General features: G+C 38.3%; 1 protein-coding gene across 1 annotated transcript in view; it reads right to left on the minus strand.

The window, feature by feature from the left end:
* Positions 1 to 1,466: 1,466 nt before the first annotated feature.
* LOC108237636 (probable phospholipid-transporting ATPase IIA) overlaps positions 1,467 to 26,612 on the minus strand; it is a 42,349-nt gene continuing 17,203 nt past the window's right edge. Inside the window, exons 15-28 of the mRNA XM_017419204.3 lie at positions 24,264 to 24,425; positions 21,050 to 21,142; positions 20,888 to 20,971; positions 19,833 to 20,003; positions 17,958 to 18,056; positions 16,192 to 16,281; positions 15,771 to 15,915; positions 15,310 to 15,374; positions 12,797 to 12,952; positions 9,852 to 9,916; positions 9,566 to 9,674; positions 9,417 to 9,474; positions 6,590 to 6,793; positions 1,467 to 3,231 (exon numbers count right to left, since the gene is read on the minus strand). Of these exons, the coding sequence (XP_017274693.1) occupies positions 3,095 to 3,231; positions 6,590 to 6,793; positions 9,417 to 9,474; positions 9,566 to 9,674; positions 9,852 to 9,916; positions 12,797 to 12,952; positions 15,310 to 15,374; positions 15,771 to 15,915; positions 16,192 to 16,281; positions 17,958 to 18,056; positions 19,833 to 20,003; positions 20,888 to 20,971; positions 21,050 to 21,142; positions 24,264 to 24,425 (1,638 nt within the window). The 3' untranslated portion in view covers positions 1,467 to 3,094. The remainder of the gene's footprint in view (positions 3,232 to 6,589; positions 6,794 to 9,416; positions 9,475 to 9,565; positions 9,675 to 9,851; positions 9,917 to 12,796; positions 12,953 to 15,309; positions 15,375 to 15,770; positions 15,916 to 16,191; positions 16,282 to 17,957; positions 18,057 to 19,832; positions 20,004 to 20,887; positions 20,972 to 21,049; positions 21,143 to 24,263; positions 24,426 to 26,612) is intronic.

Below are 26,612 nucleotides of genomic sequence, written 5' to 3' on the forward strand. Positions count from 1 at the left end.
CCTGTTTTGATTACAAAAATAAAAGCAAGAGATTTTTTTTCCCCCAGAGATGATTCCTGGTTAAATCCTTAAAACTTTTTAACTAGACTCAATTTTAAACTTGTTTGAAAATGTTTTTAACTACGAGTAAACATGTTTATCATAGAAGAACACAAAGGACCAAATCCATCAATGTTCATTCAGCAAATAAAGACTTTCTTACTAATGAAAAAAATACTAAAAATCTACTAATAAAAATCACTGTGCTTCTGAATTTTGGTTCAGTAGAATTATTTTAAATAAAACCAACTAATCAAATTGTCCTTGACAGAATGGATGGCACCTCTAGAAAAGGCTGAAACAAATTGTCCCACAGGGACATGTTAAACTCAGGTGTGTCCTGTAATCAGCATCACAGGTGTCTTCAGTCCTGTAATCAGTCAGTCTGCCTGTTTAAAGGGTGAAAGGTAGTCACAGGGCTGTTTGGTATCATGGTGTGTAAGACACTGAGCATGGAGGACAGGAAACTGAGGACAGAGTTGTCTCAGAAGCTTAGAAAGAAATTGACTGACTGCACGTTAAAGGTAAAGACTTTAAGACCGTCTCCAAGCAGCTGGATGTTCCTGTGACTACAGCTGCTCAGATTCTTCAGAAGGTTAAGGTCCACAGGACTGGAGACATCGTCTCTGTACATGGCTGCAAGAGGACAACTGATGACAAACTGAAGAGATGGATAATATGAATGGAAGCTATTGAACCCAGAACAACTTCCAGAGAGATTAGAGATTAACTCCAAGGTCAAGGGTCACCAGTGTCAGATCACACCATCAGTCAAAGTGGATTTAATGGAAAACAACAGAGAAGGACACCAAATCATAAAAAAGTGAAACTGGCAAAATGCATATTAACAAGCCACAATACCTCTGGGAGAATGAATTAAGAACAGATGAGACAAAACTGGAGCTTTTCAGAAACAATTCCCATCAGCTCTGTGTTCACAGACCCAAAAATGACACCTAGAAAGCAAAGAACCCTGATCCTACAGTGAAACATGGAGGTGGTTCGGTTCTGTTTTGGACCTGCTGTGCTCCATCTGACACAGGGTGTCCTGAATCTGTTCAGGGTCCAATGAAATCTCAAGACTATCAAGACATTCTGGAGGTAAATGTGCTGCTCAGTGTCAGAAAGCTTGGTCTCAGTTAAGGTACCATCCTTTTTTGTCAAGGCTAGTTTGTTTTTAAAATAATTCTGTTGAACAACTTCAGATTCATTGACTGATTTTTATTAGTTAATTTTTCTTAAATGTTGTCAGTTTCAATTTGTTTTAATGTCCTATGTGGCTTTTTTTTCCTTTAACACAAGAATACAAACAAATTTATTCACGTCAGTAAATAAATACAGACGACAGAAAAAGCCCAAGTGTGCCGAATATGACTAACAGTCAGACATATAAAGAACAAAAAGCAGCCACAATGAAATAAAAGACGACAGCGAAAAAACATTTTTATTAACTGTCACAACATTATCAGCACAATTCTCCCTTTTTGTTCTGAGTGCAATCAACAGAATTAAATAAAACATATTAAACACAAAGACAAGTTTTGCACATCCAAGCAAAGTCTTTTAGCATCTTTAATGCTTTGCACTTTCATCACAACATAAGAATATACTTAAAGTAGTTTAAAAAAATGTGCAAACAGCTTGATAATTTCTGTTTTATTAAATAAAATTCTAAAAAAATCCATTTAGCTTACTAAAGAACTGAATCCTTTTGGCACCCTGGACTCAGAGTGAACCGTGAGGTTCTTCAGGTCCTTTTATTAGTTCCCCTTTTTTCCCCAACAGTTTAATAATGAAATGAGAATTGACACTGCAGTCATGTTATTCTGTTGATGGTTATTGTTTACAGCCCATCACAACATTAAGGAATGGAAGGAATGTAGCATACCATTAGTTTTTTAATGTGCAGTATTAATACTTGACAGTGAGTACATCCTTGTGGTGTTAAAGGAGAGATGATTTGATCCTTTTTTTCATTTCACAGCAGTTATAAGTTGGGGGTCCTGGATTAAACCGCATGAAAATGAGCAGCGGGATGCCAGTCACCAGGGTTTTTATTTTCACTTATGGCTTCAGATCACTGTTACAGTGAGTCATCATGCAACTTTGAAAGAAAGCGTGGTCACTGCTGGCCTTCTCGGCCCCACCACATTAAAGGCTGCGCGATCCCCCTGCAGACCCCGCAGCCCGCCGGGAGCACCCCAGCCCCCGGAGCTGTACAAATGACCAGCGGCGCTCCGACCGCGCTCCACAAACACTAACGAGTCAGGGTCCAAACAAAGACACGGAGACAGATTCAACATCAGACGCACCAGAGGTCAGGCTAAAATAAGATGCCACACCACCTCCGCCGTGCTGAGCTGTAGCTGCAGGGTGACACATCAACAAACACACAAACCTAGATGTGTTTTTATGCAACTTGTAGGCAGTAAACCTTTTTTAACCATGTAATTGTCGACCTGTAATTAGAACTCTGTTTGAGGAGAAAGTGAATCAATGGAGAGATTTTTTTTTTTACGTCAATTTTGGCTTTTCTCATAAAAACTGTTTTCAGAATAGAATTTAGATTAAATCTTTGATACATTTACAGAACTATACAATGTCCTGATGTGTCTCCTTAGATTATAAAACATGCTGGGCCTACATAACCTAATGAGATGGGGGTTTTTTTTCTCACACATTTAGGTTCAACAGCTGCATGACATGAACATGTTTTACATTTCTGCTTTTGCTTTTGGGTTTTTAATGCAGAGAGGATCAATAACTATAAATGTTTCATAAAACCAGTTCAAGCTAGTCAATTTCATCCAAGCCAGGACTCACTGCAGGTGTTCCAAACACACACATATAATATAACATAATCCTTGAATCAAACAACAGTAACGGTCACTGCTTTTTTCCACAGACACTAACTCTCCCTGTCAGTAAACAAGCTGTCCCTGTCAAAGGAGCTTTTCAGAACAAATTAAAGGGGACAAGTCAGTTCGGATCTCCAGAGTAGGCAAACGTGGGGGAATTTTTCTGTTCTCCGAAGACGGAGGCTCGGTCCGGGTCTTTAGGTGGTCAACTTGGAGTAACTGGGTGGAGAGAAGCGCCGCCGCAGGTACTTGAGGATGTAAAGGGGCAAACAGCTCACCAGCGTGATGGTGGTCACCTTCCACAGGAACGGTACTGTGGTGATGAAGTATATGTCTGGCACACATGAAGAGTCAAAGGTCAGAGAGATGGAGAACACACACACTGTTCAACATTTCTGATTAGATCATGTTTCATCTCGCCTGGTACATAAACGATTTGTTTTAGACTTTAAATTAGACTTCTTTATCTCAGAAGATTCCACACTTTTTACATAAACAAACCCAATTTCAAAAAAGTTGCTGCTGTAATGGAAACAGTATGAGGTTTAACACTGCCTTGCTGAAAGATGCAGGACCTTCCCTGAAAAAGACACCAGCATATGCTCTAGATACTTTTCTGCATTGATGGTGCCTTTTCAGATGTATAAGCTACCCATGACATAGGCACTAATGCAACTCCATACCATCAGAGAAGCAGGCTTTTGAACTGTGCTCTGATAACAGCTTGGATGGTCCCTCTATTCTTTAGTATGGAGAACGTGGTGTGTTTGAATTTTAATTCAACTGACCACAGAACAGTTCTCCTCTTTGCCTCAGTCAACTTTAAAAATTTGGTCCAGAGAAGAGAGCAGCATTTCAGGATGGTGTTCACATCTGGCTTGTTCTTTTCATGATGGAGCTTTAACATACATTAGTGAATGGTACAGTGAACTGTGTTTACAGACGTGATCTGTAGACGTGTTCCTGAATCCATGCCTTGATGTCCAGAACAGAATCAGACCTGGTTTTAATGCAGAGCTGCCTGAGGATTTGAAGATCACAGGTATCCAGTACTGGCTTTCAGTCTTGTTTGTTTGCACACAGAGATTTTTCTGGATTCTTGAAATCTTTTGATGACATTATAAACTGTATTTGATGGGATATTCAAAGTTTTCTAATTTTCCATTAAGGAACATTATTCTGAAATTGTTCTCCTATTTTTCGACAGATTTTCACAGGCTGGTAAACCTCTGCCCATCTTTACTCTAAAATGCTCTTTTCATAACCAGTCCTCTTACCGACTTGTTGTTAATTAACCTAATTAATTGCAAAATGCTCCTCCAGCTGTTTCTTACTTGTACCATTTACTTTTACAGCATTTTGTTGCCTTTGTCCCAACCTTTTATGGAATTGAGGTAGTATAACTCCAAACATGCTCAAGGTCTGGGGCATATAATCCTCATGAGGTTCACAAAACTCTTTAAACAACCTGATTATGCACAAAGGTGGGGCGTTTTTAAGAACCTGTTACATAGCGATACCATGTTTCTATTGTCGGACAGACTAAAAACAATGTCAAGAGAAAGTCAATCAGCAACTTTCCTGTGGTGAACACATTAGGTTTTAATTAAGGGGAGTCAATATCCCAAAGCAGTCCTACTTGCCAAGCTGAAAGTTGCACAAAGGTCTGGAGCAATCAGAGTTCAGTATGGGTAGTTATGGTTTAGCTGTGACAATAATCAACAACAGCAGCAGCTCATACTTGCTGACTCATCCTGTGTGTGACTCACACGCAAATCTTTCATTTAAATGTTCTAATATCAAGGTTTGCTTTTCAAACGGTCTGAAAGATTTAACAGATTGTTCTGTAAAAAAATAACAAAAAAACAAACATCCAGTGCATTGGTGGAGGGGCTGCAGACTCTCATACACAATTAAAGAGAAGATACACTGATTGTTTGGCAGCTGACTGGAATTGGATGATTTTTAGCCAAGTATGAAATCAAGTAGTCAAATAATTTTATTTCCCCGTCAGTCAGTGAACACACCACAACAAAGCACTGATTCCCACTATGACAGCACTCAATGTGAAAGACTTTACTGAGAGAGGAGGACCCAAAGCTAGCTTTCTGTCTTATTTTGAAGGGGTTAAAAACAGTTAAAGGATGTGAAAAAGAAAACAGGTTATTATGTCTGATGCTTAGTATTATACAATCTACAGTTTTCCTTTATGGTGCCAAGTGCTGCCTAATGATGTGATTCCTTCTCTTTTTAATTATTTCTTGTAATTATCAAGTTGTAACTTTAAATGCTGAGTTTTATAATATGCAACATTAAAGGCTCCAGTGCAGTATGCAGTCATTTAGACATGCTTCACTGGCTGCTGCTTCATATCCTTGGAGAAAAGCTGTTTATTATTACACTGAATGACTGAATCAAATAAATCTAACTGTAGATTGGATGTTTGTTTTCTTTAAAAACTTTGAACCACTTTTTCCTATTATTCACAAACTGTTTAATACTTTTTAAATTGTGTATCATTTTCTTATTATTTATTTAATATTAAATTCTACATTGTACAGGGATTCAAAAATGTATGTATGATACCTCAGGGTTCAGATTTGAGTTGGAACTCTGGGAAAGAAAATAACTGATGAAAATGAAACCAATAAAGTTCCAAAGTATCTGAACTGCCTCTATGAGTGTAACTGTCTACTTCTGATAATGTTCACAATGTGATCAAACTACCAAACAAAAATGTATGTCTTCAATTAAAAATTCCTACTTTTTTATTTCTGGGGGTCTTAACAACTACATGTCTGAAAAGAACAACATTGATCCAAACAGCTTGAAATGCAAAAAAAAAAAAAAAAACAAGGAACAGAGAAAATGTCCAGCTAAGTGCATAAACTACACATGTAACAAAACAGCATCTAAAGTCTATTTCAGTCTGACTTAAAGTGGGACAGAAAGGGCCCAAAAGGGTACGCTTGACCACATGCTGGTCATAATCATCGGTGGTCGAGATTGCAGGCTGAAAATGGAACTCCACACCCCGCATAAAGCTGAAAATAAAGACCTGGAGAGCTTTTGGTCATGGCATTGTTTGTGTCATGAATCCTTTTGTGGAAAAAGTGAAAAGGGTTTATTTTTTTTGTTTGCCAAAGTAAACAAATGTCCAATAGTGTGGCAACAAACAGAGTACCACCAAAAATAAACCAGCTATTCTTCTGCTCTAAAGGTTATTTCTTCAGACCGGTTATGAACATGTTCCTGTCGGACACTGGGGACAGCTCTGTTTTTCTATTTTTCTTCTACCAAACATACTTCTACTTCTATAAACAAACCTTCACAGCTCACAGGAAACTAACTAAACTGGTGGCATTTCCTCTTTGATACTACAGCATGCCTGAACCAGGGGCACACCAGGACGTTTTGTCAATACACTCACCTTTACACTTCCTAATATCCAGCATACCACAGCGTATTGTACACTGGAGACCCATTATAAATGAGAAGGAACCCCCCCTTACCGCTGAATGCTGACGTACTGTTTCAAGGCCAGACAAAGCACAATCCCACAATTCAGTGTGCAGCGAAACCGATGTGGATATTTACGCTCTTGTCTCTGTGAAACAGCTTTGCTTCAGGATCAGTCGGCCTCGGAGTGGATGAAATAATAAGTTCACGTGCGAGTAGGAACAGTCGCTCACCTATGAATTCGTGCAGGAAAACGAGCGAGGCGATGTAACACGCCAAGCTCAGGAGCTCGCCGACGATCATGAGCCAGTGCCACGTCTGAACGGTCAGCGCCACCATCAGCAGCTCGGTCAGGATAAGGGAGGTGAAGGAAATGGCAACGACATGGACAAACTCAGAGTCAAAGAGCAGCAGAGCCCCATACATGATGATGCTCCCTGTGGAGGACAAACAGCACGGACACAGTTTAGGTTTCGGTGAGAATGTTCTGCCTTCCTAACTTAAAAGTTGTAATAACAAAGATGTGTGATGACAAGGGAAATATAACCGCTTAGTTTATTTCCTAAACTTTAGCACTGAGCCATTTGTAGTCACAGGAATGAACCAAGCACACTGAGAGCATTGTCTGAAGTGAATGCAGTTCAAGATGGCTACCACAGCTAATCACCATTAGCCTAGACAAAAATGGCTACAACTTTTGTCAGTTTCACAGATATTTAGCTGAAATTTGATATGTTAGTAGCTGAGAGTCACCCACAACAAAACTTTAAACACAACATCTCGCGATATCACGAGTTTACACATAATCTAATTTACAAGGTTTGACCAAAACAGCGACAGCTCTGTTATTTGTTATCGTAAGATGATCTCAGTCTAAGACAGCAGCATGAACGGAGGCGGGCGATGTGCATTCCTCCAAGAAATGCTTTGCCTTTAATTTTGTACTTTTCTTTGGTATGAATCAAACAAAAAATGACAAATCATTTTATTAAGAATTAAAACCTTTTTGTCAGCTTTAGTTATTCATTACAATGCAGTCTTTTTAAAGTGTAAATAAGATGAAAACAAAGATTAGAATCTAATATAAATAACACATAATTGTACATACTTGAAAAATGTACATGTGAATGTTTTATTACTTTTCTTCTGTCCTTACAATTTTTGGAATTTTCTAATACTTGTAAAAAGGTCCTGATTTGGGTCCATGAATTTATGTTCATGGCACAAACTGATCCTGAATGGTTGTCTAACATTGCCATCAGTAGCGGACTCGCTTAAATGTATAAAAGCTAAACATAATGGTTTCATAACTTTAATCTTCCCAAGTGAAAGAGCGCAAACCTCCACCGAGGCCACAGAGAGATTAGAAAAACAGCGCGATCCGGATCATAATCTGGATCACTGCCAAAATTGTATCCATTGTTTTTTGTGACAACCCCAATACTTCCTGAACATTTCATCTGAATCTGTGCTTTAGTTTTTACCTGATCTTGGTAAAGGAAACAAAAGGGTCACATGTAGGAGCAGAGACTTTAAACTAAGAGATTTTAACAAAGGAGTTACCTGTGACCTTGACCTTTGACCTCATGAATCTTGAACTCAATTGTGATCACCCTTGACCTAAGAGGTGTCCAACTATGCAGTTTCATCCCTCGCCCCCTTACATGGTCACATAGTTAGAGCACAAGGTCATTTGTGGTTTTGACCTTTGACCGGATCAGGACCACTTGTTCCTTGTACCTGTTTGGCCTTTACTGGAAATTTCATTAAAAACCCATTTTTTACTATTTGAGTACATACATACGGACGGATGCTATCAAAAACATAACCTCCTTGGTGGAGGTAAGGTAAAAAGATCCACGCACTGGTTTGCGTAGTAGAAGTGAGAAAGAAAATGTCTCTGATTCAAATCTTTTTTTATGTAAAAAGAGTTCTCAAGATTGCTTCATTACTTTTAGAAAACAGTCTTCATTCGAATACAGTAAAGCATAATTATACTTTACTGAAAAATTGTGATCATTTCTTTCATCTGCCTTACAACTGTCAAACAAAACAACTTTTTGTTTTGTTTCTTTTACAAAATAAAGGCAATGGAAAATGCAGAAAAACAGAGAATGCAACTGAATGACTGATGTGAAGCAACAGGAGAACAAAAAGGTTAAAAAAATGGTAATAATAAAAAAACTAATGTTTTTTCAGCTTCTCCTGTCTAAGGAAGTCACCATAGCAAGCAAACTTGTACAAAAGATTTGGCAAATGTTTTACACCAGCTGCCCTTCCTGACACAGCCTGGGCTCAAACCTGCAGCCTCAGGAGTACAAGCCCCAATAATCAAGAAATACAAATTAATTCATAATAAATAAAATAAACAAATGAAAAGACCTATTAGTGAAGAAAAGCGTAAAGTTTTAAAATCTTCTAATATCTTGTTTTATTATTCAAGCTGCTGGAATATTTACTAGTGAATATTTTGGGAAATCCTTTCGTCTGAACTGTTCCTTTTGTGCATGTTTTCCAACCCACTTCAAAGTGGAATCTCTGGGAGGGTAAAAACTGCAGCATTTAACAAACTAATACCACAGGGTGTTCTGCTCTGCTGGAAACAAAAGTAGGAGATAAATTAGAACCAAAAAAAACAAAACAGTGCTTGGCGAACCAAGCCCAGGTGCTTTAAAATAGTAAATCTTAAGCTCACTTGTAAAATGGAAAGCTCGTGTTTTGACAGAAATAGATAAAAAGTTTCAGGGTGTAGCTCGCAAACAGCTTTTCATTGCAAACGGTCCGTGTCGGGAAGTTCCCTGAGCTTTCTGATGAAAATGCGTGGGCTGGTAAAGAGTGATCTGTCATGAAGCAGAACTTGTTAGTTATGGATTCACCCTCCGTCTACCTGAAATGCATTTTTTCTCATCAGATGTTTTGAATACCAAACGAACAAGCACGAAGATTACAATCTGAAAGAGTTAAAACGCTGTATATTGGCCGCCTCTGTGTACTGGAACGTTCAGCATTATTACAGATATTTACATGTATTATCATCAGTTTGTAGACCGTCTCTCTTACCTTGATATATACTTATTAGGACCCATATCAGGAATGTCTTGAATGACAGGGGTCGACCCTGGGAGAGTAACAAAGCACAAAAAAACAGTGTGAGATTGTGTTTATGTGTGTGCACAGCAACAATCGATGTGTAACCACTTATCTAATACCTTCAGCAGATCTTTATACAACTCTGGGTACAACATGGCAACTTCTGATTTAACATCTTTGTCCAACACAAGAGAGAAGACAGGGAACATGGTGTAGATTGTAGAGTAACTGCAACACACAAAAGTGAAAAGAATAAAAAAAAAAATGAAATGACACATGTACTAGAGTAAGCAGAATTTCATATTTTCCCCTTCTTGCTTCTCAACAGAGCTTTAATAGAGGAAATGCCAGAGAAATAAGGCAGCCAAATACTCTCTTGATAAGTCAAGAGAGTTTGTATCTCACCCAATGATCAGAAACCCCTGGTAGAGCGGGACTGAAGCAAAGTAGAAAACCGAGGAGAAAACTGCCTGTAGAAACAGCACAAAAAGATTTAAATCAAATTCACACTCTTATATCGTTGACATTTTATTTCTTTTCCAAATCGATACCAAAATGACACTGCAGACAGTACTAATAGAAAACCTCAGTATTATTTCAATGATAGAAATTGAAAAATTAGCATTCATATTGAATATATGAATGCTGATTTGTTCTTTTTTTGCCCAACTGAAATACAACAACAGTTGTATAGACCACCAAGCTTGCCTTGTAACAACCAAATCAGAAGAACGCTGATGAGTCACGAGCCAAATCCCACGAACAAACTGTGTTCGACCTCACTCCACCACAGTGCTGCTGCTACAAAGAACTAACTTACACGGACTAATTTTGGACTGGGAGTTATACTTGTGCATGTTGCCAATCCGTACGTGGGCCCAAACCCGACAGGTCGCAGCTGCAGTTGTGGTTAGTATTTGATCTGAGACTACCCCAAGGTCCACCATTTTATGAGTCATAGGCTGCTCCTCCAGATTGGGGGCTGAGGTTAGACAGGGACATGGGAATAGAAAGGGAATGCTGTGGGGGTGTTGGCTTGGAAGGGCACCACAGGCTGCCACCTCTGAGTCACTGTGCACTCCACCTTTCCATGACCAGCTCTGAGACTTCTCCCTGTCTTGCAGCAGTTATGTCCTCCTTTTCAACAATGATTTTAGGGGATATGAACAGTGATATCTCCCTAATCAAAGTGATTAGTCTGAAGGATCTATACTATTTCATCAAGCATTTTATTATTTATTAATTTCTATGGCTTTGGGTTTAGTCATGTGAAAAAGGAAGTCACATTCTTTCAGCTCAAGGCTTTTTCTTATCAGAACATAAAAACAACTGCAACATTTTAATCAGGTTGAGGTCTAGACTTTGACTAAACCATTGCACCTTTTTATTTTTTCGTCTTTTTTCAGCTATTTTCTTGTAGATTTGCTGCTGTGTTTGGGATCGACATTCTGTTATATGGACCCAAATTCTGACTTCTACAGAGGAGTTCATGATTAATTCAGTACAAAACAAGCCCAAACCATCACCTCTCCACTGCTGTGCTTGGCAGTTGTTCTTGTGGTTCATTCAAATTAACTTTTGCAAACTTAAAGGTGATTTCTCACTGAGCTCTGACTGCCGGAAAACTAGCAGGTGAAAAAAAAAATCCCTCAAAACTGCAAGAAAATACATAAATTTGCAGCTGCAATCTCACAGAGCTCCAAACGTTTTAAACCAAGTGACCAATGAGCCATGTGGCTGTGTTTTCAGTGACTAGTTTTGCAAAATCATGGCTTATTTTTGAGTGCGCTATTTGCAAAACTGCTTTCTTGGCTGTGCACATTATTTTGTTGCCCACCTTTGCACACATCATACCAACCTCAGCTTGCTTTGTTTCCACCTCAGCGTACCCCCCCAGCTTTATCATTTAATCTACTGGAGTACACTTGAAAAAAAGAAAGGCAGATTTGGACCAGGTTTCTAATAATTATTATTTATCATCAAAATGATTTTTAAATCTGGAATACTGCCTCAGAGACTTTGTGATTATTTTGAGAGAAAAGGTTTAACACAGCTTTTTTGAAAATGGTCTAAACTCGAGCATCAGGGCTGCACCCCTATGTGACTCACACAAGGAATTTCAGAATCGTGTGAAAGTCCCAAAACATTTTGGAGACATTCAGAAGACTCAGTCATGAATGCTGTTCACCGACTACTCACAGCCCAGTAAGTCTTGCTGCTATGGTCTTTTCAGAAAGACGAGGCTTTCTCCTGACAACCTTTCCAGTCAAGCCATACATGTCCTGTCATGAACTTTAACCTTTAACCTGAGGCCTGTAGAGTCTGAAACTGAGCTCTTGTGGTTTTTGCAATTTCTCAAAACACTGAATAGTCTGGGAAGATTAGCAGCTGTCCTGAATGTTTTACACTTGTAAATAATCTTTCTCCCTGTAGAATGATGGACTCTACATTGTTTGGAAATTACCCTATTACTGTTCCAAAAGTGATGGCCAGAAGCAAGGTCTTTGGTGATGTTTGTCCTCTTTGGCATAATATGAACCTGAACCAGAAACTCCTGCTTTTGTAGAGTCGGTCACTCTGATGTTGTTGTTGTTCTTTCAGAACTCGCACAAATGACAGTTGTTTCATGCTGGATACCCTTCCTGTCGCAACCTGGGCTCAAACCTGCAGCCTCGGAGCCGCAGCGCTGACCACCAAGCTACCGCAGCTGATGATGAGGAGTTAATCAGCTGCATTCATAAGCAGCACCTGGCTGCTACTTTTCCCTCTTAAGCAACAAGGGTGACTTTCGTTTTTCAGACAGTGCTTCATTTTTGTTTGATAAATAATAACATGGTGGAATCCATTGTGTGTGTTTTTTTTACCCCTGAGGTTAGATTTGAATAATTGTAAAACCTGGTAAAGGCCAGATCATTTTTATTATGACCTGATGTGTAAAACCCTAGAACTGAAACAGGGAGGACTTTTTTTTTAACACGCTATATAATGAAAATGAAAAGAACCAAAAAGACTTGCTAAATTATAACAAACAATTAAATGTAACCACAGACCCAAGATAACAATCACTAAATTACAATCTATGTTCAATTTATTGTCAAAACAAACTTGCACAATGTAAAGCATTACTAAACATGTAGTTCACAAAATCACAACAAATGAGTCAATATATATAAATGTAGGGAAGTAAAATAATTTTACAGTCTTTGTCTTATGTTTCTTTATTTAAAATGATTAAACTTCTATGAAATGAAACAAAGCTGAAGTATGCTGATGTTACATTTTAGGATGAAAATAAGATTTTTATATTATATTAATCCTAACAAATATGACATGTTTCACCGTTTCTGTACCTGCATGGTGCTGATGCACAGGCTCCTGTGGATGACAAACTGACTGAGGGCTGCAGACCTTTTGTAGCTGTTCCGACCGTGGACCATGAGGAGACGGCCCAAATGTTTGAACTGAGTCACAGAGAAGTCTGCAGCCAAAGAGGCTTGTTTCCCTTCCTGCCAAAGGCCAAAGACACAGGACAGTGAGGGCATGCTGCGAAACACGTCTTTACTCACCTGCGGCAGCGTTTCATAGTAAGTTATTTGCATAATATTATATTATAGTATGTAACATGTAATATAGGAAGAGGATTTCATTTAAATTATTTTTAGCTTCAAAAATATTCCACATTATATTGTCTACAAAAATAGTAGTGCTGAGGTTGGTAACTGTGGAAAACCCTTAACTTTAAGTGTTCAGGGTCTGTAGACTATCAGTCAACTTTTCTACTGAAGTGTCTTGTGTTGCTCTTTTTTATTCTCCTGTTTATTTATTAGTTCAGTGGTTCCACAAAGTTGTGGTCAGGACCAAGTTTGGGGTATTGATTATTTTCAGAAACAATCTTCAATTTAAAAACAGTTGCTAATCATATTTTCTGGTCCATATTTGTCATGAGAGGTAAAATGTTTAGTTATAAAAAAGGTCTAAAGGTTGTTATTGTCATTATACCCTGTGTAAATGACCTTGTAGTAGTGTTTGCATACTTCAACCAAAGATAGTTGGGGTCACAAGTCTCTGCTACTGAAAGTTTGTGGGTCAGAAGCTGAAAAGTTTGGGAACCATTGCATTAATCAACTTGATCATACAGTTTTTAATTAAGATCAGGAAGAGCACAGCTGCTGTGTGTACGAGATGAGATTAAACTAGGAGAGTTATACAACAAGGGTGTAACAGTAAACATAAATAACAGTTCAATACGCGATTGGTACAAAAGAAAAAAGAAACAAATGTCAGCTTAATGGTTTTCAATATTTCTGCTTAACCTCCCTGAAGCAGCAACAAATAAAAACAAAAATAAAAACATCATTGCTAGTGGGAAGGTTCAAAGGTCATGTACAAAGGGGCAGGATTTATCAGCTGGTAGCTTCACTTTAAAAGTAAAAAAAAAACTAAAAAGTCATATTATAATATTATTCATCTAAACTGTAAGCAGCGTTCTACAGAGCCTGTATCAAACATCTGATAAACTCCCAAACTAAAATACATGAAAGTGTTTGTTTCAAATAATTTGATCTAAAAAGATGCTAAATAAAATTCGATAAATGCTGGCATGCCAATAAACACCTGGTAGCATGTTTTATGGCTTTTATTAGTCACCAGAGGGCATTTCAAGTAATTTATGATCTTTATTGCTTTCCATATCCACCTCTGACTCTCCACTGTGATTACCAGGATCACAAAACATTTCCTCGCTGTTAATTTGGAAAAAAACTAAACAAAAAAGGTAGGTCTTCAAGTTTCGATTTAGCTGTTTTTTTTTTTAAGAACAGTAATAGAACTGGAAAAGTTTTTGAGAAATTTTGATGTGTGCCAATGTAGTTACTGCCTGAAATTCTAACCTACATCAACTTTCTTTCTTCTACAAAGCCTGGGGGAAAGAAGACAAAAATGACCATTTTGGTATAAAAATCATACAAATGTAAAGTTTAAGGGAGTAAGAAATGTTTCTTTGCAAAAGATCTTTTAAAGTTTAGACTGCACAACGATAATGTGTGTCATCATTACACTCTAAATTTAACATTTTGTAATAAAAATTACAAACATAATGAAACTTAAACTGTAATTGTGTAAAAATCCAACTTCCTGTGTCCTGTTTAAACATTAAATGTTGTTTCTACTGTGAAGTATATCTGAGCTGCAGAGCTCCAAAGAGGGCTGGCTTCTCTCGTACGTTTCATTAAAATCCCTTTGTTGTAAAAATGCAGCTTGCAGGTTTTTTTGTTTGTGAATTTCATCCCTGTTGTATGATGTACTGCAACTAAAACACACTAAAGCACACTGTTCCTATTCAAGCCACATGTTTACATGTATATTTTGTTTTGAGTTTTTTTAAAAGCTGCTGAAGGAACAGCAAATCAAAAATCTGGATGGAAACAGAAGATTAGCAGCTAAATAGGGAAACTTCGCTGCTTATGCACTGAAGTACTCTTAATTACAGTTCACATAATACTTCAAACATTTTCTTTATGCTTTCTGGTTGCGTAATAGCACTTAGTGTTTTATCAAGTGGCCAGTTTTGTGCTGTATAAAAACTGAGAAACATCAGGGCTGACTTTTTTTAGTATAAAAAAAAGCTGACAAAGAGAAAACTAAAAAAGACAAATTGATGAGACTTTTACTTAAACACAAAAGCTTTGTGTCATCACAGTTTCCTCTACTCGGACAATAGAGCCTCACAAAAGGAATCATGTGTGTGTGTATGAGTTCTGCTACAGCTCTCTGAATGTGAGAGATATCTTAACAGGAAATACGAAGCCCAAAATCTGTTAGTGTGTCACGTCAATGTGAGACGGTGACATGGAGAGGGTCTTACTTTTCCCTCCACTCCCACGCCACAGTCGGCTTCCTGGATCATGCTGACATCGTTTCCGCCATCCCCTAAGAGAAAACAAAAGCCACCGAGGTGTCAGAATTCACATCAGCGAGTTACCAATATGAACTTTTTTGGATATGAACGTGTAAATGTCCCGATTCAAAGATAAACTAATCACCGAAACAAATATGGAACAGCAGTTAAGATTGCAAGAAATGTTTCATAAAATTACACAGAAGCTGTACAGATTCTTTGGATCCACCACACTATGATGAGATGGTTACGGCAGTTTGTGGTCGAGGCATTTCTAAGTTATGGTTGATGAAGATAAGGGGGAAAAGTAATAAATGTGAAAAAATGTACAGATTAAAACAAAAAAAAAAAGCACAAAAGAATCTAGATGTGTATGATCAAACACTTCCTGTGATATACTGGGAATTTTTTTTTTTTTTCTTACTCACCCACGGCGCAGGTGAGCTTGCCTGTGCGCTCTTGCAGCAGCCGGACTATCTGAGCTTTCTGAGTCGGGGTGCATCGGCAGCAAACCACAGCGGGACACTGGCATGCAAGCTCCATGAACTCGTATTCGTAATACTTCAAGCAGACCTGCGAGAAAAGCCAACAGAGCAGACAGGTGAGCAATTTAGGCCACCGCATTTAACTGATTTTAGGTTGTGGGTCTCCAATGTTTGAACCTAACTTACAGTTTAACTCCAGCTGTGGTTTAAAAAGTGACTCTAACCACAGACATCACTTCCAGAGACGCTACAGTGGGTGTGATATTATTGTGCATCACGCCAAAAACATGTCACAGTTTTATAAAGATAGATAAGTCAGTGGGATGAGTATTACACACACACACACACACACCAGTGCACTTACTTCAAGCGAGTCTCCTGATATCACCAGAGCGCAGTCATGCTTCCTCCTGAAAGCGTTGAGCTCCAGGTGGGCTTCGCCTCGTGTTGTCACCTATCGCAACCACAACCACATTTATAAATGAACGCATTTGCAAACACACACCCGCATACACACACAAGGGAAACTTATCAGTGATGGCAATCTGAGAGCCCTTGCCTGCTTGTTGCTCTTACTGTTATCAGACACAAGAACACCAGCTTGTTTTAGTCCAGCTGTAATGCTGGCAAACCAAATACTTCACTTAGAACTGCTTCTACAAATTCTGATAAACGCAACATAAAAAATGAACAATGTTTAATTGTCTAGAGGAAAGCCACTAATCACACCATATTAGAGTAACTGACGAACATTAATTTTGTTGTTTGGATCCATGTTGTACCCTGTAAACACCCGAACTACAAGAATAGGGGTAGAATCTAGTCTTTGATGCGTCACGATGCAGGTATGAATGATTCCAAATCTACGTAACACTGTCAACAATTAATTATTATTTACTGATAATCATGTCATGTTGAGAAATGCAAAAGGCAGAACTATGAAGAGCAGAACTGCAGCACCCAGACCATTTAAGATACAGCTGAAGTACATTACTAACCCTGTGGTCCAGCGATGTGTGTTACACTGACTGAACAAAAATATTCTCGCATACAAAACAAAACTATAACTAGTTTGTTATTATTTTACCTAAAAATGAAAAAATACCACCTATATACTGTGGAGGATCAGTATTTTTAAACTATGCTTTAAGAAATTGAAAATGTTAACTTCATTGCTGAGCACTGTACCTTTGGGAAAAAACTCAAATTTACACAGAACACTTACAGCGTACCCTACTGTAACAAGATCAGGATAACATTCAACATAAAGAAAGCCAGAAGCATTGACAAGTAATTAGTTAATTGAGTGTGCTACAAGTCTAAGAAATATTTGTGCAGTGCTTCTAAAAGCTTCAATTACAGTGAAACTGAATTCGGAGGGCGAAAGTTGGAAAGAGGAAAGGATACTGCTTGATAAATTCTTAAAACGGGTTTAAATAGAAACTTGAAAATTCCCCCAAAAATGCAGCACTGACAAGACATGGTGTGAATCTGTCAACAAGAGCCGTGCCCTGGTATGAAAATCCTTCAACTGCTGACTATTCATACGTCAGTCCAGATCAGGCCATTGGTGGTCACCAGGAAACTAATCCAGATGTATGTGTTGCAGGCCCAGTCAGCACTCCCCTACCCAGAGGGACAGAGGTTTTTAAGCTGTGCCAGCCATTGTTTTTCTCTTCCAGTAACCACAGTTGTACGCAAGTTTTAACCTTCCTATATGGCCGGCGCTTCTTCTACTCTGGCACAGTTTCAGAGAGGAAGACAGAAGGGGAATATCAAAGCTGCTTGAGAGTCTGAAATCTGCTAAACAAATTAAGAAGGGAGCCCTTTGCATGTTCCCTCTGGGAGTGGCCCAGCTGGTTTCTTTTTTTCTGTTTGAGCGAAGGGCTGTTTGTTCTCTTTGACAGTGGCTTGGATGCTTTCACTAGTAGGAGGTGAATTATTTAGCTTGTGGATGCTGGCTGGGGTTGCATGGGGGCTGTGTGGCCATCAGCTAAAGAGTCCTGGTCACAGAGGGCAGTTGCCCCATGGGCTGAGTCAGGAAACTGGCAGAGATGAGCACGGTGGTAAAACAACTAATAACCACTTCAAACGCACAAAAAAAAGTCAAGTTTCCTGTTGTGCACTTACTTGTCTGAAGATATGGATGTCCTGGCTGCGGGTGATCAGATGGGCGTTCTTAGCAGTGCATGTGGCAGTTTCAAGTTTGTCTCCTGTCAGCATCCAGACCTTGTCAGAAACCAGAAATATGATAAGATGTAGCTGAGATAATACCTTAGTTTAGTAGAAAAACTCCATTTAGTTAAACCCCTTGAATATATTCACGTCAGAGTTTCAGACTAAGATCATCTTTCGTTGAGAAATGAAGGAGCTATAGCTATTTTGATTAAACCTTGTAAAAGACAGGCACGATCTCACATGATACTGCGAGATCTCATGAGATGTGCTCAATATCTGTACAACTGACTGAGTTATAGCCATGTTTGTGTTCTGTAAAGTCTGTTGGCTCTGGCAGCCATCTTGAATGGGGTTAACTCCAAAAGGTAATCAGGTGTAGATGTACATCATAAGATTTTTGTCTGAGAGTTTCAGTAAAATCCATCCAGTGGTTGATGGGGATTTTTGATAACAGGCAGACAAACACACCCACACAGGCGAAAAATATTGCCATTTCATCTTCAGTGGCAGGTGATAATCATAAAAAACATGGACATTAATGTGATCGGGTGTCTGGGAACTTGGCTTTAGTCTACAGAGACTGGTATCACAGGGTCAAAATTACAGCTCAATTTATTCTGATCATAGCACAGATTTCAAATTAAAGCCTTTTTTTTAAATTACAAACCCCAGAAAAACTGGAAACTGAAAAGAGACACTGTGAGTCTTGAAACCCCCTGTGTATAAAGGTCAGGGCTAGAAACTGATGCTGCCCTCCAGACCCTCTGACATCACCGCATAAAGACTCATCACACCACAATGATCAATACAACCACACTGGCTCGAGAGCAGCTTGGAAAATATTGTCCCTTACAATGGTCCGCTGCATTCAGAGATGTAACCTGAAACTGCCTCACAAGATGTGAAAGCCCTGCACTAATGTTCCACAGAAACGCTGCCAAGTTTTCTACACAAACACTCATCTCAGATGGACAAAATGACAGCGGACACATGTTTGATGGTCAGATCTTTTTCAGCTTGCTTCTGAAAGAACTACGCAGGCTGTTATCAGTTAAAAGTACCAAAGTTAGTGTCTGTGATGGTTTGAAATGAGCCATTTTCTGTTTTCAAGTGCGTTTTTACATACTGCAATCCTGTGAAAACATAGTTTTGCTCATAGTTATACAATCAGGATGCCTTCTGGCCTAGAAACAGTAGGAGGGTGAATGAGTAAACATGACTATGACTTACATTATATTCAATCAATGTCGACGTGTATAATGGAATATTTGAGAGAATTGTAAAATCATCGAGGCAACTGCTTTTCTGAGCAAATCTGTGGTTACCTCAGCAGCACAAAGCCAGACTTCAATTAACATGACTTGAAGATCATTTTCTTTGTACTGTCTGCTAAACAAAGCTTCAAATTAACACATTTAAGCTTTTGTTGCATAAAATCCCAATAAAGGAGTTGTATAAAGTTCAAACTTCTTTAAAAGTTTAGGATTTTATTCATATTGATTTTGAGAATTTACCTAAGACATCATGAAGAACCAAGAACCGTGAGTGATATTTGAAGAAGACGTGCCTTAGCATGTGACCTTGCTGCAAGCTGACGAATACACAAATATCTGCTGCTTTCTCAGAATATTGGCCAACATTTAATGAATAAAATGAATTTTTTGTGGGGAAGTACAGAGATAATCCAAAAAGTAATTTTAAGTTGCCAAAAAACTGCACAGCAAAAGAAGTTTTCTGTTGAAACGTCTCTGAAATGATTGATACTTCAGACAAAACTGATCTAAATCTCTTTCTTCTGTGAGATAGGAGGCCATGTGCTTCACACACCTTGATGCCTGCATTGCGGAGGATCTCCAGGGTGGGTCTGACATCAGTCTGGAGTTGGTCCTCCACCCCCGTCAGGCACAACAACTCCATCTCCATCTCCAGGCTCTCGATCACTGTGGCCACCTTCAGGGAGCGGTCATGAACGCTGAGCTTGGCCTGGACGTATCGTGCCTGGACGGCAGCAGCACAGAAATTGAAATATTAAGCGTGGGAGAAGTTGAAATTAAAATAAATAAAGGTCAATTCACTGGAGAACCAAACAGGAGAAACAGCCAGGAAACGATAAAGTACTTTTTAATCTGCCCACCAGCTGTGAGAGCCATGACAAATGGGATAAAAGGGATTTAAAAACCATCAGCAAGACTAAAGAGGCATTAGTATCTGTGTGTGCACCAACTAGAGCGTTCTGTATATTCCTAATAATATCACAAAGTTTAGGCATAAGTGGACATTTCAGGAGCTGCTTTCACACAGTTGTGCAAGCTGCTATGTAACAAAGCTGTACACACAAAGCAGACATAATCAATTGGTCAACGCCCATCTTTAATGCTCCAGCTCCAGGCCAAATAGCAAGTGAGATAAAGCAAAAACAATCTGAGTGTGACTCATACAGAAACACAAACTCTGTGTGTGACTCAGTTGGTGACTCACTGCTGCCCACCAGCTCTGTTCAATCATACACTTCAGAAATGTGCCTGAGGCGAACAACTGCAGGGGGAGACGGCCCTGCCCTGCTCGAACAATGAGTGGGGCCTTGTGTGTATGTGGAAGGCAGGGGTGGAGACCGGAGGGGGGGTCAGAGGTTACTCTGATTACCAAATAACACACTTTGACATTTAGAGATTTTTTACTTGTCTGGACAAAATATCAATCTGCGTTAGTGCTGTTTGTCAGTCCGCAGACGTCAGCTGTAACTGGAGTATGGGACACATCTATAACACCGCTGAGCAGCTTTTACTACACACTGATTAGACAGTTTTATCTTTTCACACTAAAGGCTGAATCTACACCCAGCTCAACCTAGCTGTGGTTTAACATTCTTAGTGGATTTTTACCTCAAAATCTTGATACTGTTCTTCGGTCAGCGACTTCTTAGAGACCACCAGGACCCTCAGACCTTCCCTCGCCATGTTTCCACACTAGGACACAAAAAACAGTTGGATTTATTTGTTGAGAGATATCTTTAACTAAAGTTCTCTTGTGAAAAATAGAAATACCTCCTCCTCCAACCAGTCGTTGTACTGGACGATGCCTGCCATCACCACGTCAGCACCCTTCATGTAGAAAGTTATTTCTCCGGTCGATTCATCCTAGAAAGCGGTGAAGAACAGCATGCATGACTGAACAGCCGACTATGGCTTTCTCAAAAATAAAGTACTCTGCACTATGATTCTGAGTTAAATAAAAAACCTGAATTGTTTTGATGTATTCTGTTAGGTTCAAATACTGTTGCATGGGAGCCAAAAGACATTTTTAAAAAGTAGGCTTCTCAAGCAGTATAAAAAAATCTGCAAAGTTAGTCATGGATTACATCTCTAAGATAAAATGCTTTTAAACAAATCTGTTTTTCTAATGTTGGGTAATAAACAACACCAAAACAAACCTCATCTTCTTGACTGTGTAGACCTTCTAAAAAGTTTTTTTTTTTTTTTAAATTAAAAAACTAAGTTTGCAATTTACCTTTTTTTTTGACAGGCACAGATAAAAGGAGGAAATTATTTTCAGTGTCTTCTCAGACCAACTTTGTTAATAATTTGATACAGGAAATTTATAAAAGAGGCAATGTTAGCAATGCGTTATGTCCTCCTTATAATTAATAACATTCTTTGTTTGGAAACTGAATAAATAAAATGTTGAGAGGACTCTATGTCCAAGTTTGTGGTGTTTTTAGATTCTCCTCTTCCAGATGTGGCAAACATTTTCAATAGGAAACAGATCTGAACTGCAGAGCAGCCAAGAAACACAGACTCTGCTTATATGAAACCATGTTGTTGTGTTAAGCAGGACTTCTGATATTGTCCTGCTGAAATAATCATGAACCTCCACAAAAAAAGATGTTGTCTTTATTACATCGTACGTCTCTCCTCAACTCCAACAACCACCTCTGCATCAGTGGTGCCTTCACACATATGCAAGACACCTATTAGTCATAAAAGGCCTCTTGGGTCTTCTTCTTCTTATTTACCACAGAAACATCTGCAAACTTTATTATGAACTCTTCTGACCGGAGCACAAGCCCTTTGTCTTTCTGTCCATCTGAGACGAGCTCATGTCCAGAGGACAGAGACTTTTCGACACCGACTTGGTACAGGTCTTCCTTCTTGTGTGAAGCAGTTTCCTGTTACATTTCTGGAAGCAGCAGTGAGTTGTGCTGAGTGACAATAGCTTTTCTAAGAACCTCAGGGCCCCTATGGCTGTAATGATCACTATCAGTAAAACTCTGATGTTTTTAAAGTCATATATGTCAGCTGGAGTCCTCGGGTCACCAGAGACTTTTAGCAGTTCCTAAGATCCTATTTGAAACCTGATGAGATTAATCTTTTAAAGCAGTCACACCTCGACTGTGGAATGAACTTCCCATGGTTTGAGTGTGTAAAAACAGAAAGAATTACTGTAAAAACGGAATAATAATTTTTTTTTTTCAATTCAGGCGAGATTTAAATGTTTATGATGTAAGCCTATTTGTTTTTATGCCTTTTCTACAATATTTTTTCTGTTTTGTGCATTTTAATATGTTGACAGTTTTACTGTGTTAAACATTTTCAATTCATCACAATTTTTGTTTTGTTTTTTAAAGCAGAAATGCAAAGAGTAATACTACTGCGGCCTAATTAATGTCATATATTGCTCAATAATGATTATTGCATAGGTATATTAGCAAAAACTATTCTTAATGTAATAATTATTTATAGTTATTTTCATTTTAATGCATAGGTTGACAGTTACTTTGTTTAAAATCTGTCTCAGCTTTTTACTTCACTCAGGACAGATTTTAAACCAACATGTGATCAGCTAAGGCTAAATTATTCATTTAATCACAAGTATTGGTGTTATTTTTTTAGTTTAACAGCAGTCATTTATTAGGCTGTTTAAAGACAGATTTCTTTCTTTTACCAGACTGCAGAGGACATTATGGACATACAGTAATTCACCATGTGCAGCTTGATTAATGACACTGTAGGCAGTTCTTCACAGAAACATGTGTCGCTCACTTGGGAGTTGAAGTTTCCCTTTAAGAAACTGTTTGATGTTTCGCTGACTGTTATGTCATGGACCTTAGAAACAAGTTGTTTTTCCTTTTAAGAAAAACAACAAGAGATCCGCCAACGGTGCATAATACGCCCATCAGAATATTGAGTAATCAAAATCCAAAGCATGGATTTCCTCACAAAACAATCCTGAATACGTGTCCAGAGTTGGAGCACAGTCATGGTTTTCACAAAGGAATCACCTACAACCTTGACCTCAAAATCAATAGGGATCATCCTTGACCCATGAGTTCTCCAGCTGTGCAGTTTGACATTCCTACTTTACTTTGCAGAGTTAGAGCTTGGTCGTACCATACCACGACCTGTCTTATGATGGGCATATAACAAAAAAGGAAAAAGCTGCCTTTTTTATTCTATAAGCTCCACAAGATACACTCAAGTGGCAAACTAAATTATAGCAAAAATATAGCAAAATTATAGCTCAATTTTATTCTATTAGCTCCACAAGATGCACACAAGTGGCAAACTAAATTATAGCACCAGATCAATTTCTTAATAATTCTAAAGTAACTGTGCCTAATGACCACAATATTACTTCTTCTTTGTTGTTCTGCTCTTTTTGCAGTAATGTTGAGGGCCTGACAAGCCAATGTCAGTGAAAGAATTAGCTGACCCTGCAGTCTGCTGTATATTTCAGCTGCTGATATGTTAACTCGTGTAGCCTGTTACAAGCAGACTGTTCCCCTCTGGATAAAATGTACAACCAATGAACTGTCTTTTTGTAACTCTGTTCCTGTACTGAGCTGAACAACAGCTTGAAGCAGCAGGTCCATTCATAAAGGGGGACAGAAAAAAATGTGTCCTGTCTCTGTTATCGTGTTTTAAGACATTTAAACTGTAAAAACGGTATGACAGAAGAATTCTGACATTTCAACACTGACTTTTTAACACCGTGGTATACTTTAAACCTATTAACTGGCCCCTGCATATTCTGTTTATTATTATTGTTTTGGTTTTATTTATGTCAGTATTTAATTTTTCATTTGAGAACATTTCCAAACTTTTCTACCAATGGATCTTAAATTATAGGGAAGGCAAAATCTGTATAATTCTTTCCAAACACATGATAATGCTAAAATGTACAACAGGAACTGTAACAGAAAACAAACCTTAATAATAATAATAATAATAATTTTAAAATAATTCAAATCTTGGCACTCACTCGAACAATAATCCCCATCCTCTTGCTCTCATAGGTGAAGGGAAATATCTGAAGGATTGTAAAGTTCAGTATTTGTCCAGTAGGGGTCCGCAGCTGCATGGAGGACTGATCTCTTCCTACCAGCGTCAGCCCAACGCTCTCAGTCCACTGCACCAGCGACACCTATCAACACCACAGTGAAAAGGCTTCAGGAGATCAGTGAAACAAACAATTAAAGCTAGATGTAAAAAAGAACGTGCTGCAATGTTTATCTAATAGCTTATAGTTGATTTCTTTGCATCATAACTGCAAGACACAGGAGAGACAAGTGATTATTTTAATCTTCATGATAAAAAAAAAGCATAAAGTTTCCTTTCTTGAGCTTTGTGAAAAGGCAGTTAGGTTCACTTTAGAGAAAGCGTGGGTTGTTGGAGAGCACAGACTATAATTTAATCAATAGCTCAAGCATTTTCAGCACTTAAGGATATTGACTGATAAAGGAGGAAGATGTCCATTTCTGAAATGAAAACATTGTTCTTGCTCAATTCTGAAGGACATGACAACATCCATTAATACAATATAGTAACATGTGAGGGGAGGAAGAAGATGGGACATGACATTTCCCAATAACTTCCAGACCAGGAGCTTGATTGCACGGCCGATTCCTCACTGGTCTACTGAGAGGACGAACAGCTAGGAACCAAGGAGCCTGAGGCACGAGAAAACAAGGAGGATTGGTTTCCATGTTCCAACATAGCAGGAAAAAAGTATTTTGGGCCAAAATTACTTATTTTGCAAATATTTGCCACGCAGTCTGACAAAGCCTGGCTGGGGGTCCTTCAGCGTCAGCACAGCTCTGACTACCATAATACTTGAACCCCAGGTTGGGAGGGATGAAGAACGTTCTTAGTCACAGTCTAGAAATACTCACTGTGGGATCGTTCATGGATCTGATGTCTGCCACAACAGCACTTCTGCATAAACGTATTATCTGGTTTGGTGATTTGTTTCTAACCGGACTGAATACTGTTTCGGCTAGCAGGCCTGACTCAACCACCACATGGCTAACAGGTTTTATTAGTCAGCCAAAAAAACAGCATGATTCATATATTAAATGTCTATGAATCATGCATAAAACATCATTTTGATTACCGGGACATTTAAAAAGAATTATTCTAAAATTATTTGAGGGCACAACTTCACTAAAAAATGAGCTACTGTCCATTTGGATTACAGGAGAAAGACTTGGCGTTCAGCCATCACTGACAGGTTTTATCATTTTTGCAGCTACAGCCGAAGCCAGAACTACGTTAAGACTTTTTAAAGACTCAATAAGGTCTGCTGAATCTGTTTAGATTGCATTAAACTTGCAAAATGCACCTTCTAAGCAATAGGAACCCAAAAATACAAGTTATCATTACAAAGAAAAGCTCCATTTCCTGCCAATAGTACAAACCACCAATATTAAGTTATTTCTTACATCATAACACTGAGCCATGCTATCAAGAAACAACATTAGAAGGAGAAGAGCAATAGGCTGTAAAGCTCATTAAGGTCATCTTTATTTCTACTGCAGGAAGTTAAATTCCAGAGTCCTCAACCTGATGTTCAAAGACTTCTAGTTGATCAGCAACATAACTCTGAAATAACTCCTCCTGTATAAAAAGACCTTTACAAACACAAGTTCTCTCCTGTTTTTTTTTAGCTCTCTTGATTTTATGTCCTTTAAGAATAAATAGATTTGAACTGAGGTTTTATTCCCTTGGCCTTGCACAGAAAAGTGGATAATGAAAACAGATGGATGGATGAATGAATGGACGGACGGACGGACGGACTGACTGACTTACGACTGGTGTTAAAATACAAGGGGTCAATGTTTTGTTTGCTTGCCACAGAGATATTGTTTAATTATTCTAAAGAAGAAAAAAAATTTAAATGATAAGACATTTGAAAAAAATAAATGTCTTATCCTTTTTAGACAAAAAATCAAATAACCCCTCTTATTTATTTTTCCAACATGTCTTCCTTTATATTGGTGCTTGTCCTGTGTGTTTTTTTTTTAACCAAACTGTGATTTTGTTTAGATTTTTTATTTATTTTTTAAATAAAATGTTCTTTTTCCAAGTTTCTTGGTTGAAGAAAAAGCTGTTTGTTTTATTTATTTTTTAACCCTCTGGGGTCTAGGGTGAAACTGGACGTTTTTTGGACTATTTTAAATTTGCTTTATATTTCACCCTAAAAGTGGTTTAACCTGCCATGTTTGGACTCATTTTTTTCAGCACAACCTCCCAAGTGTGAATTTCAAGTAATATTTTACTTTTGACCTACTGTATTAACACAACAGACCTACAATCACACAAAAAACAAAAT

Source organism: Kryptolebias marmoratus, linkage group LG8 (genome assembly GCF_001649575.2).
Source record: "Kryptolebias marmoratus isolate JLee-2015 linkage group LG8, ASM164957v2, whole genome shotgun sequence".
Taxonomy (NCBI): domain Eukaryota; kingdom Metazoa; phylum Chordata; class Actinopteri; order Cyprinodontiformes; family Rivulidae; genus Kryptolebias; species Kryptolebias marmoratus.